At 43.2% G+C, this 14806-nt stretch overlaps 1 protein-coding gene across 8 annotated transcripts in view; it reads right to left on the minus strand.

Moving 5' to 3' along the window:
* Positions 1–14806, minus strand: part of GDPD2 (glycerophosphodiester phosphodiesterase domain containing 2) — a 70557-nt gene that overhangs the window by 32504 nt on the left and 23247 nt on the right. For all 8 annotated transcript variants that reach the window (XR_004539561.1, XR_004539560.1, XM_033945661.1 and 5 more), the window contains exons 7-9: positions 7040–7133; positions 5568–5713; positions 4985–5067 (exon numbers count right to left, since the gene is read on the minus strand). Coding sequence is in view for 6 of the 8 variants with exons in the window: in XM_033945661.1 (XP_033801552.1) it covers positions 4985–5067; positions 5568–5713; positions 7040–7133 (323 nt within the window). In the remaining 2 variants the exon portion in view is untranslated. The remainder of the gene's footprint in view (positions 1–4984; positions 5068–5567; positions 5714–7039; positions 7134–14806) is intronic.

Consider the following 14806-nt stretch of genomic DNA (forward strand, 5'->3'; position numbering starts at 1 on the left):
GGGAGATCAAATAACTGCAATTAATACAAAATAGTGCTTTCAAATGACTTTTAATGCCAAGACATTCACTCATGTGACCCTAATGTTGCAAATTGAACATTGGCATCCGGTAGAACATCATATTATGTATAAGATTTGGTTGTTGGTTTTTAAGATCTTATATTTGGGTTCCCCGTTGCTTTTTTCTTCACATTTTTTTGCCCTATACCCCAACAAAGGCCTGGTGCTCCAGCCAACACCTACTGACTATTCCTTCAGTCTGAGATGTGCTCTAGATACATTCTGGAAATCAGTGTTTAGTGTAGTTGGACCTACACTGTGGAAAGTCTTTCCTTTATCATTACATATGGAGGACTCTCTTTCCCTGTTCAGTTATGGTGAAGACCCTTCTATTTCACCGATTTAATACATGAGCTAGGCCAACTTAAGAAAGCGGACTGTTTCAAACTCTGGAGTCTAGTGGAAGACGGCAGATTTATTCTTTCTCTGTTATTTTCTATTAGATTGTAATTCTTTTCCATTTATTATTGCTATTGAATGTAAGCTGCTTTTGAGGACTTGACCCTAGGCGGTAACCTTGCAACCTTGAATCAACACTGAAGTAATATAGTAACTAAGCAAATGACCTGCATGGTCCATCCAGTCTGCCCAACGGTCACACCCATCATCAAGGCAATGTTGAGCCAACAATCTAGTAATTATTCATTTTACTTGCTAAGTTCTTCTATAAGATGTCCTCGCTTCCCCCCAGATGATCTGAATGGGCACACTTGCTCCTGACTGTAGAAGTCCGTCCGGCATCAGCATCACTCCTGTACATCATATACGAAGTTATAGTCATTGATCTGATGAGTTTTGTGTTGATACCACCCTCTTTCTATTTAGAGATCCTTTGTGTCTATCCCAAGTATTTTTTAACTCTATCACTGTTTTTGCCTCCACAACCTCATTCCAAGCATCCAGCACCCTCTCCATGAAAAAGTATTTCCTGACATTACTCCTAAGGCTACCTCCCCGCAACCTCATATTATCTCCTCTATTTTTACCGCTTTTCCATCTCTGGAGAAGATTTGTTTGTAGATTAATACCATTCATGTATTTAAACATCTGTAGTATATCCCTTCTTCCCTCTAGAGCAGGGGTGTCAAAGTCCCTCCTCGAGGGCTGCAATCCAGTTGGGTTTTCAGGATTTCCCCAATGAATATGCATTGAAAGCAGTGCATGCAAATAGAACTCTTGCATATTCATTGGGGAAATCCTGAAAACCCAACTGGATTGTGGCCCTCAAGGAAGGACTTTGACACCCCTGCTCTAGGATATAAATATTCAGGTATTCAAGCCTCTTCTATGTCTCTTGGTGCAATCCTGATATCATTTTTGTTACCTCCCTCTAGATCCTTAGCAAGATAGATTCTCTGGGGCCTCACCAGTGACTTGTACAGGGGCACTAGCACCTCCCTTTTACTGCTGGTGATTCCTTTTTCTATGCAGCTCAGAATCCTTCTGGTTATAGCCACCACTTTGTCAAATTTTTTGCAGCCTTGAGGTCCTCAGACACTATCATGCCAAGACCCCCCTCCCAGTCTGTGCATATGTCTGATTAAACTGCTTAAGTTTAAGTGGGTTAGAAATTTTTTAAATAAACAAATCAGCTTCTCACCCCCTAGCACATACGAATAGCCTTCCTGGGTCCATCTAGCCCAGTAGCCCGTCTTCACAGTGGTCAATTCAGGTCCCTAGTACCTGGCCAAAACCCAAAGATAGCAACATTCCTTGCTACCGATCCAGGGCAAGAAGTGGTTTCCCCCGTGTCTTTCTCAATAACAGACTATGGACTTTTCCTCCAGGAACGTCCAAACCTTTCTTAAAACCAGCTTTGCTTATCACAACCTCTGGTAATGCATTCCAGAGCTTAACTATTCTCTGAGTGAAAAAATATTTCCTCCTATTAGTTTTAAAAGTGTTTCTCTGTAACTTCATTGAGTGTCTCCTAGTCTTCTACACCAGTCAGGATTTTGTAGACGTTTACTCCCCAAGTGCATCTCTCTGCATGAAAGTTTAGCCGCATTTGCAGATCTGTTCTCATATTTTCTGTTCCCTCTGGTCAGTAACCCAGGATCATAAAGGCTGTAGAATTCTGAAACAGCTAAAATATTTAAGTAAACCTAAAATATTCCATTAGAATAATCTATTGGTGATAATATCACATAGTTTATAAATGTTCTAAAAGGGTGCATGGTAATTAATGCTTGTAAAGGAGAAAGAAATCTGTTTAAGAAAGGCTTTTTTTGTCTTTGATTAAATATGAGACATGATAGTTCATTTAGTATCCAATATTACCCCCAGATTACATTTTCTGGGTTATAACAACTTTTTTGAATCAGGAATCGCCACAAACTCACCAGGGCCTGCATTTATTTCAGCCCCTTTCCCTACAGCCATCGAGTAAATTAATTTATAGTTTCAGCTGCCGCAGTAAGATCTAAGAGCTAGATGCACTAAAGTCAGTAATAGTTGCTAAATCCGTTTTGACTGCTTTAGTGATGATCGCATTTGCTGAACTGATGCCCAAAACGGCTCACTGCATGTTTTTCCCCATGCAAACTAGCCGAGTGATTGATGCACTAACATCGCTTGGTGATGCACCAAAAAAAAAAAAAAAAAAAAGCCATGGGTTTTAGCAATCCCCTCAAAAAAATAAAGACATACACACCCCATCCCCCCTGCCGAAGACATCCCTCCTCGATGTCCTCCGACGAACAGCACCAAGGACTGACCCCCCTCCCTCCCACACCAATGAAAATCAGCAGGAGGGATGCCTACTCCCTCCTGCCATACCGACTCCCCTGTGCGAGAAAAAATTAGCAGGAGGGATGCCCATTCCCTCCTGCTACCGGATGCTCCCTCAAAACCCCTCCCCACCACCTTTGTCAGAAGTCGGGAGCAGGAGAGAAGCTCTATCTCTCCTGCTCCCAGACCTGCCAGTCCAAAATGGCGGGCCTTCCCCTCCCCGATGCATCATGTGAGGCATGTAGAGGGGCCTAAGGCCCTAATTGGCTCAGATGCCAAGGGGAGGGGCCTTAGGCATCTGAACCAAACAAGGCCTTAGGCTCCTCCCTCTGTATCCTGGGATATAGAGGGAGGAACCTAAGTCCCTGAATGGCTTGACTTCCCCATGATGCACTGGGAATGGGAAGGCCCGCCATTTTGGATTGGTGGGCCTCGGCGCATGAGGGACCAATCTTTACACCTGATCCCGACTTCTGACAAAGGAATGGGAGGGGTGGGGGTGGGGGGGTCAGCATGGCAGGAGGGAGTGGGCATCCCTCCTGCCAATTTTCGATGGTGCAGGGGGGTCAGTCCCTGGTGCTGGTTTATTGGGGGGGGGATATTGGGGAGGGCCATCATTGGCGGGGGGGGGCTTTTTCTTTTAATTAGACAGATATTATGCATGTGTAACACATGGACAATATCTGTGTCCATTTTAAGGTAGAACAATTTTTTATTGATTTTCAAATAAAGCACAAATTCACACACCGGGCAAAGCCCCAAACCAGAGCAAAGTCATATATCTTAAAGTAATAACCAAGAATAAACTGCATGCAACCCCACCCCCTCCCAGACCAGGGCAAATCTACCGTGTTAAACAATAAACCAAATAACAGCTATTGATGGGACCACAGCCGCACAAAACCAGAAAACACAGTGAGGCACTGCATCCGCCAAGCCAGTTGCATCTGTGTCCATAAAAAAAAAAAAAAAAGGTTTCCTGCCCCAAATAGCTGAGTGGCAGGAGGCTGCTTCAGGGCTTCCCCTGTCGGCTCTGCGCATGTGTTAGAGTTGCATTCACAATGATTCATTGGCGGGATCAGATGGGAATTACAATGAACCTCCGCTCAAATCATTTGCATGCAAACCTTTTTGTGCATCAACAGCTCTTTCGGATCATAGCAGACCCACACAGTCTTACCAACCCTGTTTAGTGCATTTAGCTCTAAGTCCCACATGGATAAACTATAATCTACTAGGGAGACATGTAGGGCTGCCTAGGTTCGCCTAAGGCTACTGCCTAGCTTTAGATGGGCTTGCGGGCCTCCCTAGGCTTCTGGAGGCGCCTTCAATATAGGTGGCCTGCCTGGTGAGCATTTTTTTTTTAAACGTGCGTCCTGATTGGCTGATTAGACAGCTGTAGGATGCCTAAAGCTGCCTACAATTGGGACGCAGTTTACAGAATCCGGGCTAGATGCCTCTTCTCCTTTACAGGATAGGAGCCCGTCAGTTCAGGAGGATATTCCCAGGGTAATGCAGCATGGAGGAGTCCTGGGCAGGGTTGTGTTGCAGGAACACCACTAATGCATATCCACCGTAGTTAAGTCATACACAGGGTTTTGGTCCTAAGATAGTTATCCAGAAAAAGGCACTGAATATCACTGTTATCTAGCTCTACTTCATTTCCCAGTGGTGAGGTGATGCCCAGTGAAAATTATCTAGATAATGCTGCTGAAAATCCAAATATGGCCCTTGTCAAGGGCACCTTTGCCAGCTGATTAGCGCATTGGCTTGTGTTGGGAAGGCTGAAATACTCACTCACTTATTGAAACTTGGCCTCTAACTTTGCTGCATATCAAGCGATGCAAACGATTACAAGCAATTGGAAAAATGTTTTGTTTAGGCTATAAATATGAAAAGATGAATGCGGATATGTTGGGGCAAAGCAAAGTATTTCAATTGGTCTGGGGGCCGTTGACATCCTTTGTTAATTCAACAGAATTGTCTGTTTATTTTTATGCATATCCAGGACAGAGTGGGTGGGTGGGAGGGGGATATCTTTTTGGTTTATTTCTTGATTGAATAGTTGTAAGGAAGGAGTGGGATATTTTTCTACTGTATTGATGGAATTTAAGTGCTTATGTTGATTATTAATGTTTGTAAAATTCATGGCACTTTGTATTAGTTTTGAAAATTGGGCTCTGTGCATCCTTACCTTACCCTGACGTCACTTTCAAATGCATACGCATCACAAGCCACCATCTTCTCAAATGACATCATTGTGTTCTCTGGTGCCACCTTTGTAAGAAGAGAGCTGAGTCAGCATTTTCTGCATCCTAGGAACAGCTGAGCAGATCCACAGCAGGCCAAGCACAAATTCTCCAGGAGTGAACCTGAAGATCTGTCACTGCACACTACAGGATTGCGAGGCAGATTCAAGCTGGGTGGCACCAGTTAGATATCCCACAAGGGGTTCTTCTGGGCTCCTGGGAGAGCAATCCCAATCAATGGAGAGTCAGGCCTGACGGTACTTCTGCACGTGCCAGATAACGGTACACAGGAGGAAGAAATGACCTTCCTCCTCTACTGCCTGGGTCTGCATTAAATTCTGCACAGCATGAGCAGAATTTTGTGCGTCCTGAGGAGGTGAGGACTTTTGCTCTTGCAGAATTCTGCCAGGAGTACCTGAAGGCGACTGCCTTTGTCTGGTTAGACACGGAGGAAGGTGGGAGAAGAGTCTATAGAAGTCAGATCTCATTCCTCATTTTCTGCCCCTGGCTCAGGCATGGAGTACTCACCATGGGGGCTCCACGGTGCCCAATCAGGTGGGGCTTTGGAGGCAGGTGACTGGACTCCATGATGCAGGGGGAGCAGATAAGCAGAGGCAGCAGATACAAGGTTATTACCACACATAGATACAGGAGCAGAACAAATACTCTCAGTGCTGCAGACAGAAAGGCGGATGTTTGTTAGGTTCACGAGTACCTCATACAAATAGACAGGCAGCATCAGACTTTCCCCTAGACCCTGAGTCTGTGCAATAGGGTCCAGTTAATGCTAGAGACCCTTCACAGTACTGACAGCATTGAATGTCTGAGAGTCCCCTAAATCGATTTGGCTTTCCCAAATTCAAAGTAAAGACCACTTAGAGATTCAACTACTGAAGTTAGTTCCCGCCCAAGAGGGTTTACAGCAGGGCTGCCCCCAAGTCCGGTCCTCAAGATCTACTGGCAGGCCAGGTTTTCAGGACATCCAAAATGAATATGCATGAGAGAGAGATTTGCATACCAAGAAGGCAGTGCAGGCAAATTTCTCTCATGCTTGTGGATATCCTGAAAACCTGGCCTGCCAGTAGATCTCGAGGACCGGGCTTGGGCAGCCCTGGACAGACTAACAGGTCAATATTTAAATTCTACAATTAATGCTTTATTTCTTTGCTGCCTTTACAATAAACCCAGGATGGGTCATCATCAAATAGCCAGTCACGGCATTTCAATAAAATCTGGATATTCAGTACTGTATCCCTAGCGGACTAGGTCCTTTAAGGCTTTTATGTGGATAACCTATTTTTATGTGGATGATTTTGGTGTATCTTTGGAACTTTGACTCTCTCAAATAAAGTCCATTTAGGAACATCGTCACTCCACAGAGTTTTTTTTTTGTTTTCGTCAGAAAGTGAAGCAGCCTTTTTGCTGTCTAATCTCATCCATACAGTTATCCAGTTAAGAGACTCGGGATGGCCGCTACCTGTCTAACCGGTAACCCACATACTGGGCCAATATTGGAACCTGCTGAAATGAAATAAAAATTCACATAGGAGTGTTGTAGGTTTTAATCTATTTTCTAACTGTGTTTGGTTAAGTTTTTCCTGTTATGTTTTCTGATTTTCTAATAAGGAGGAGAAAAGTTTCAAGCCCCCAGGACAGGTAGAGCATAGGTCAAATACCGACCCCAATTTCATTCATGCTTTTAGAATATGTAGTATCTGTCTGGAACGCCATAAGGCATTTCTCTGATAATTAGCTTCCAGATCTATCTACAGTCTGTAAGCCATAATTGCCTCCCACAGGATTCAATTGCGTCTCTCTCTCTTTCCTTCTGTCCCCACTGAGATTGGATGCTAGAGCATTAACTTCCAACAGTATTTTAAGCCAAATGCCCAGAAAGGACCATCCTCCGCTATGCCTCACCCTTGATGCTTGGATCCTGTTGAAAAACAGGCCAAGAAGTGATGAGAATAAATCTGTAGCAATGACCAACATTCCAGTACCTTTCTCTTCAGTATGGAAGAAGAAGCTTGCGATAACCCAGGCAAGGAGTGTCACACCAGCAACAGCAGCAATGTGTAGGAAGGGAGCGGTTGCCTGGGCAGAAAATAAAGAGAAGAAAACGGAGCACTTTGAGAACGGGTCATCCAGGTGTGAAGAGCCCAGAAGAGTCTATCAAGACACATGAGTGCCCTCAGGTCCTTATGAAATACTAGCAGCAAAGCAGCAGGAATTGCAGTGAGACTAAAGCCATGGCCATTTATCGCAGCTCCTGAGCAGACACTGCATGTTAACTGTGACACCACTTGAGTTCTGCCCAAACCAGATCCCAAAATATACTTTCATGTAAAAGCCATGCATTCCTTGGGTAATTTTATAAACGGTCTTTCAGGTAAAAAAAAAATTCCTGTGTAAAATTACCCTGTTTTAAGCATAGTTCCAAAAATATTCTGGCTGAGTGGGAGACAAAAGAGGTAATGGTCAATGGAGGAAAGTCAGTGGAGGAAAGTCAGAGGAGGGGTGGGACAGCAGCGGAGGAAACAGCACTGAAGCAGAGCAAAGATCACTGGCATCGTGACCTTGTTGCAGGCTGCTTCTCTAGGTAAATGGTGCAGGGAGGCCAGGGGGATGAGCGGTCCTTCGAGGTGGTTGGGGGTGAGCGGTCCGGCCTTCAGGGGGGAGACAGGCCTTCAAGGGAGAGACAGGCCTTCAAGGGGGACAGTAAGGCAGGCCTTCAAGGGGGGGGGACAGGCCTTCGGGGTGGGATGCAGACCTTTAAGGGGGGGTCAGGCCTTCAGGAGAGGGAGGGGGCCCTGGTGTAAAAGTACACGAAGGGAAGGGGGGGTTCAAAGAGATGTGCATATGCCGGACATTGGGTGGGAAGAAATAATGGGTCTGAAAATAGAGGAGAGGGAGAGAGTTGATGGACCATGGGTTTTAGGGAGGGAAGGAACAGAAAGGGAGAGAAATTGAACACAAGGGATGGTGTGGAGGGAGAGATAGAGATACTGGATAAGAGGGTAATTGGGAAAAGAAAGGGAGAGATGGTGGACCCTTGGGTGGTGGGGAAGGAGGGAGAGATGCTGGATGAAAGGGTAGTTAAGAAAAGGTGGATCTGTGGAGGGAGACGACAAAAAGGAAAGATGTCAGACATCCGGGGGAGGGAAGGGAAATGGAAGGGGAGGACAGAGATGGCAGATGGATGGTTAGCATGCAGAAAGAAGAAAGAAGGAGACCCTGGCAAGCAAGTTATCAGAAGACAACCAGAGCCTTGGACCAACAAGATTTGAAAAATAACCAGACAACAAAAGGTAGAAAAACTAATTTTATTTTCTGTTTTTGATTACAATATGTCAGATTTGAAATGTGTATCCTGCCAGAGCTGGTGTTAGACTGCAAACGTGAGCTAGGATTTAACAGAGAGAGGAAAAGTCCTTTTTGTTTCTTTATTTTATTTACACCATAGCGCCAGTGTGGTTATGAGAAGCCAAAGGGGGGTGAAAAGCTATAAAATAAACCCACCAGGATGTTTGAAAAAAAAAAAAACCCACAAAAAAACACCCAATTGGGCAGGAAAATCGAATCGAAAAAGCAATTCAATAGGCTGAATCGAATCAAAATTTTTTCCTGAATCAGGCAGCATTAGTTTGCGCTACTGTCTTAGACTTTAGGACCTGGGATTGGGGAGAGATGGCATCCTCAGTACTTTATAATGCAAGTGAAACGAGGATTTGGTCAGACTTTTGAAGGGTCTGCAAAAGAAAAATATTGTATAGGCCGGGGACATGAGACAGCAGGAAACGGGAACTTTTCTTCCTTCTATTTTTGTGAATGGAAAGGCTGAGGATTTCAGAGAGTTCAGTTAAAATATGTGCTTTATAAGAAAATATAATAATGTGTTTTATAAAGTTTATAAGCATTGCTGGCCTACCCGGTGAGGTGTTTCTAGTGGTGGTGGCAGCGTGTCAATGTGTTGAGAGGAAGAGGTGGTCTGGGAAATTCTGCTGAGCAAACTCCGGGCCCATTTCCACCCCCCAGTTAATCCACTCCACTCAACTGGTTCACACACTGAGTGGGTATTTGGATGTTGTTCCTGGGTAGTTGTTTTGGGATCTCTTCCATTGGTTTGTCAGTATCTTCATTCTGATCCAAGGAAGGAAGCTTTGTTAACCTTAGCATTGACCTTCAGAATATGTTTGTAATAGCGCTGCTTGTGTGGCATTAGGCTATGTAATGATCAAAAGAAAAAACCTTTGCACATTTTTGCACTATATGGTGGGTGTATGAGGAGATTCACATTTCCTGCACAGCTAAGTCCGTGTGAAGTTACCTTGTGCTGTATTTGACATCTAGCAAGGTCTCTGTTTGGAAGGAAAGATCTAAGCTTAAAAATGAAGTGGCCAGAAGTTATGGTAAAAGCAGATAGTGTAGCTGGTTTTAAGAAAGATTTGGACAAATTCCTGGAGGAAAAGTCCATAATCTGTTATTAAGACATGGGGGAAGTGTCTGCATGCAAGTCTGCCCAGTACTGGCCTTAGTTCAATATTTAATATTATTTTCCGATTCTAGATCCTCTGTGTTCATCCCACGCTTCTTTGAACTCAGTCACAGTTTTACTCTCCACCACCTCTCTCGGGAGCACATTCCAGGCATCCACCACACTCTCCGTAAAGTAGAATTTCCTAACATTGTCTTTGAATCTATCACCCCTCAACCTCAAACTATGTCCTCTGGTTTTACCATTTTCCTTTCTCGGGAAAAGATTTTGTTCTACGTTAATACCCTTCAAGTATTTGAACGTCTGAATCATATCTCCCCTGTCCCTCCTTTCCTCTCTCCCCTGTCCCTCCTTTCCTCTAGAGTATACATATTCAGGGCTTCCAGTCTCGCCTCATACGTCTTCTGGCGCAAGCCTCCTATCATTTTCGTCGCCCTCCTCTGGACCGCCTCAAGTCTTCTTACGTCTTTCGCCAGATACGGTCTCCAAAACTGAACACAATACTCCAAGTGGGGCCTCACCAATGACCTGTACAGGGGCATCAACACCTTCTTCCTTCTACTGACTACGCCTCTCTTTATACAGCCCAGAATCCTTCTGGCAGCAGCCACTGCCTTGTCACACTGTTTTTTCGCCTTTAGATCTTCGGACACTATCACCCCAAGGTCCCTCTCCCCGTCCATGCATATCAGCTTCTCTCCTCCCAGCATATACGGTTCCTTCCTATTATTAATCCCCAAATGCATTACTCTGCATTTCTTTGCATTGAATTTTAGTTGCCAGGCATTAGACCATTCCTCTAACTTTTGCAGATCCTTTTTCATATTTTCCACTCCCTCTTCGGTGTCTACTCTGTTACAAATCTTGGTATCATCTGCAAAAAGGCACACTTTTCCTTCTAACCCTTCAGCAATGTCACTTACATACATATTGAACAGGATTGGCCCCAGCACCGAACCCTGAGGGACTCCACTAGTCACCTTTCCTTCCTTCGAGCGACTTCCATTAACCACCACCCTCTGGCGTCTGTCCGACAGCCAGTTTCTGACCCAGTTCACCACTTTGGGTCCTAACTTCAGCCCTTCAAGTTTGTTCAACAGCCTCCTATGAGGAACTGTATCAAAGGCTTTGCTGAAATCCAAGTAAATTACATCTAGCATATGTCCTCGATCCAGCTCTCTGGTCACCCAATCAAAAAATTCAATCAGGTTCGTTTGGCACGATTTACCTTTTGTAAAGCCATGTTGCCTCGGATCCTGTAACCCATTAGATTCAAGGAAATACACTATCCTTTCTTTCAGCAACACTTCCATTATTTTTCCAACAACTGAAGTGAGGCTCACCGACCTGTAGCTTCTAGGTTGTCTTTTGTGTCTTTCCATCCTTTTCTTAACACCACTAGGACAGTCTGACCCAAATGCCAGCAAACAAAATAAATATATAAGGTTAAAAGTATCAAATCTGTATTTTGTATATGAAATATTTCTGAAAATAAGTACCCTCTATTTTGTATTATGTTACAGAAAGGGTGGCAGATGCGTGGAACAGCCTCTCAAAAGATGTGGTGGAGACACTGTGTCTGAATTCAAGAAAGCCTGGGATACGCACGTGGGATCTCTTCGAGAGAGGAAGAGATAATGGTTACTGCAGATGGGAAGACTGGATGGGCCATTTAGCCTTTGCTGCCATCATGTTTATGTTTCTAGATAAACACATATTTTCTGGCATTTAACTCAAGCTGCAGACATTTTCAAAATTCTCAGGTACATGGAACCAAAAGTATATGCACATATTATTAATCTAATCCTTTCTCAGAGGCACACGTAGCCTGTTGGAGGTTTCTGGATTACCACAACAAATATGGAAGAGTAACCCTGAAAACCCAACTGGTCGAGTGAGCCTTCAGGAGAGGGTTGAGAAGCATTCTATCAAAAGAATTTCTTTATTATTTATGGCTTGAGCTTTAGGTTCACATATAGTATATAGAATTAAAAGAAATAAAACAAGAAGAATAAAGATAATACCTTTTTTATTGGACTAACCTAGGGCTAGATTCATTTACCTTCCCGATCATGTCCGATCTGTGTGCAATCCATGGCAGGCCGACAAATTTTCAACACATCCTCATGCAAATGGGGGCGATCAGAGGCACGCCCCCCACCGACCGCACAGATCTTCTTTGCCTGTAGATGGTCTGCGCATGCTCACCGCGAAGGAAGAGCTGGAAACTTTTGCGAGCCTTTGGTTTTAACCCATGGGTTGGCTGTACCGTGGGTTAAAATAACGGAGTCGGGGCATAGAGCAGGGCGACAAGAACAGGAGAATCGGAGCAGAGAGCAAGGTTTTTGCACAAGCGACTGGTCCTCAGCAGTTGCTTGTTTTTTGGATCGGGCAGCCCAGTTGGTGTTCCTGAAATTGTTTTGTGAATTGTATCCTTCCTACTTTGCATGCCGTTCCCCCTCATTTGCATGCACTAATCAGATCGGAGGATGATTGGCACAGAGGTTAGTGAATTGGGTCGGAGGAAAATCAGGTCAGTACATGATCGCAAACACGATCGGCGAGCTTAGTGAATCTCGCCTTTAGTGCATTGTTTGATTGGCTTTCAAAGGTGACCCTTCTTACTGAATCTTGTTGTGTGGGTTTCCAAAGTCTTACGTCCCTGGGCACTTTCAGAATTCTCACCATAAAATCATTGATGCAATGTTCTGGTTTGTTGAAATGTTGTCCCATAGAGGTGATATCCTTGTTGGCATTACTGTTTTTAATTTAGGATATGTGTAAATTAGTTCTATTTTTTTGCATCTGGCTTGTCACCTTTGATAGCTAATCAAACAATACACTAATTTAGTCCAATAAAAAGAAGGTATTACCTATATTCTTTGAACTCTACATATTATCTCAAACAGTGGACTAACATGGCTACCAGACCATTTCACTCAGGTTCACATATGAAACCAATGTGTCTGTTTGAGTTGTGCTTATGTCTGGAGTCAGACTTCCTGAGGAAGCAGTAGTGAAATGTGCCACGTTGGAGTCTACAGTTTTTCTCTGGTGTAAATTAACAGCTGTGAAAGCAAATTGTTTCCAACTTCTGAGCTAAGTCTAAGAAATATTTGAGAGAGAAATTTTCAGAGAAATGGATCTTGTTAGGCCAATGAGGTCTTTTGCCCCCCATATTGGGATCTGTACAATGCTTACAAGTTTCATTTGGTCTCTATGGGGCAGCCTTTGCATTCTAGTTTTGTGAAAGAAATCTCCCTTCATACTTTGAGTTTGGTCCCTTGTGAAATGTGTTTGAAAGCAGAGGATTTTTCCCACCCTTCTAGTCTCTGGTTGCTGAGAATATGCGATAGAGCTCCGATGATTTGGGCTTGGACTTGTACATGAGCAAAAGAGAGAGGGACTCTGTAAGGAGTTAAGGAAACAGATACAGAATTGTGGGGACCAAACAGCCTCTTTGAAACTAGTTGTTTTTCTGATCACTTCTTGTTGGTTCATGAGCCAATCGCCATTCAGCTTTAATTTATGTATTTATATACCACTTTTAACCTAAGTGGTGTACATTCAGGTGCTCAAGCATTTTCCCTATCTGTCCTGGCAGATTTGCACTCTCTCTAATGTACCTGGGGCAATGGGGGATAACGTGATTTGTCCAGGGTCACAAGGAGCAGTGTGGGATTTGAACCCACAAGCTCAGGGTTTTGTCTATCTTCTAATTCTCTTTCCAGTGTCTGCTGTCCATTTTTTCTCTCTTCTCTCTTGCTCCAATCCCTGTCTCCAATATATTAATTTTTCCCTTTCAAAATTTCTCCTTTTTTCTTTTCTGCCTCATATTGACCAGGAGTTAATGAAAAGGTTTATAAGTGGTTCTGCGAAGTTCTCATATAGGATGTGGAACATTACACATGATAGCTTGAAGGTGATGTGAGCATTAATATGTAGCCAGTCAGTCTACTGTAGAAAGGTGAGATGGAATTGATTGTGATCATTGTATTATGCAGGATATAAGGAGGACCCCATAACCAATATGTATTAGATACAATTTTAGGTAAGACCTTATAAAAAGATGTAGCTGAATAATGGACATCCTTCAGAGCACATGGAATACATATTTTTTCTGTTATGGAATATTTTGGATTCATGTCTGGAACAAGATGCTGAAGCCATAACATTGTTGTTCCCTGAAAATAAGCTGAAAGTCACACTAACATATTTGTTGCTTGTAGAGTTAGGGGAAATCATATGACTATAACCATGTGACTGTAGCCTATAGAAGTGAATTGTCTAGCAAATGAGAAAGTTTCTGTAAACTAGATATTTGCAGTAGAATAGAGCATGCTTGCAAGGTCAGCATGACCTCATTGAGCATGTTGTTCACTTTCTTCTATTGCGGACAGAGGTGAAACCAATAGCATGTGATGAGTTAAGTCATTGTTGCTAAGGAAAAGTATTAATGAAGTATAATTAACAGGAAACCATGTGACTTGCATAGAACTAATAGAATATTGTTGAAGTATGCAGTTTGTAAATGGATTGTAATTGGAAGATGTGCCAACTACGTATGTTTAGTAATGAATGAATTGATGATGTCATTATCCCAATAAAATAGCCAGTCACCGGTAATTGAAGGAGACTTTGGCTGCCAGCTTACCAATTTAGTAAATGGTCAAACCCTCCTCAAGGCCTTGACTATTAACCACACTTTTGTGTTAGACTTCTTTCTGTGATCTCCTCTGAGATAGAAACAAGAACCGAGGGATATATTTAAGAACTGAGGGTCATGTATGTAGCCTGTCCACATAGGCATTTAGACCAAACAGAATCATATTTTTTCAGTTTGAATATTAGTCTTATTGATATATTTTGTATCAGTTGTAGTTTGTGCATGAGAGTAGAGTTAATACCAACATTGAGAGAGTTACAATAGTCTAGCTGGGAAAGCACAAGCATCTGTGTCAGTATGGCAAAGTGATGACTATGGAAGAAGGATCTGATTAGTGCCATAGGTGTAGAAAGATTTTTTTTCCATAGGTTAGCGATTTGGGGCTCCTAAGATAGCATATATTGATCTGTGTCTGTCATAATTTTGAGCAGGAACCGTTTCTTATATGTTTAATGTACAGCACTGATACCGTTATAAAAATAGTAAGTAGTAGTAGGGTAGAGTCGAGTATATAACTCCAAGGATCTTAGAGGTTCCTGAGGGTAATGTGACAGTTGTAGTGACTGTTTGTGAAACCACTGAACTTTGGTTTTTGTTGTGTTTAAT

Source organism: Geotrypetes seraphini, chromosome 5, assembly GCF_902459505.1.
Source record: "Geotrypetes seraphini chromosome 5, aGeoSer1.1, whole genome shotgun sequence".
NCBI lineage: Eukaryota > Metazoa > Chordata > Amphibia > Gymnophiona > Dermophiidae > Geotrypetes > Geotrypetes seraphini.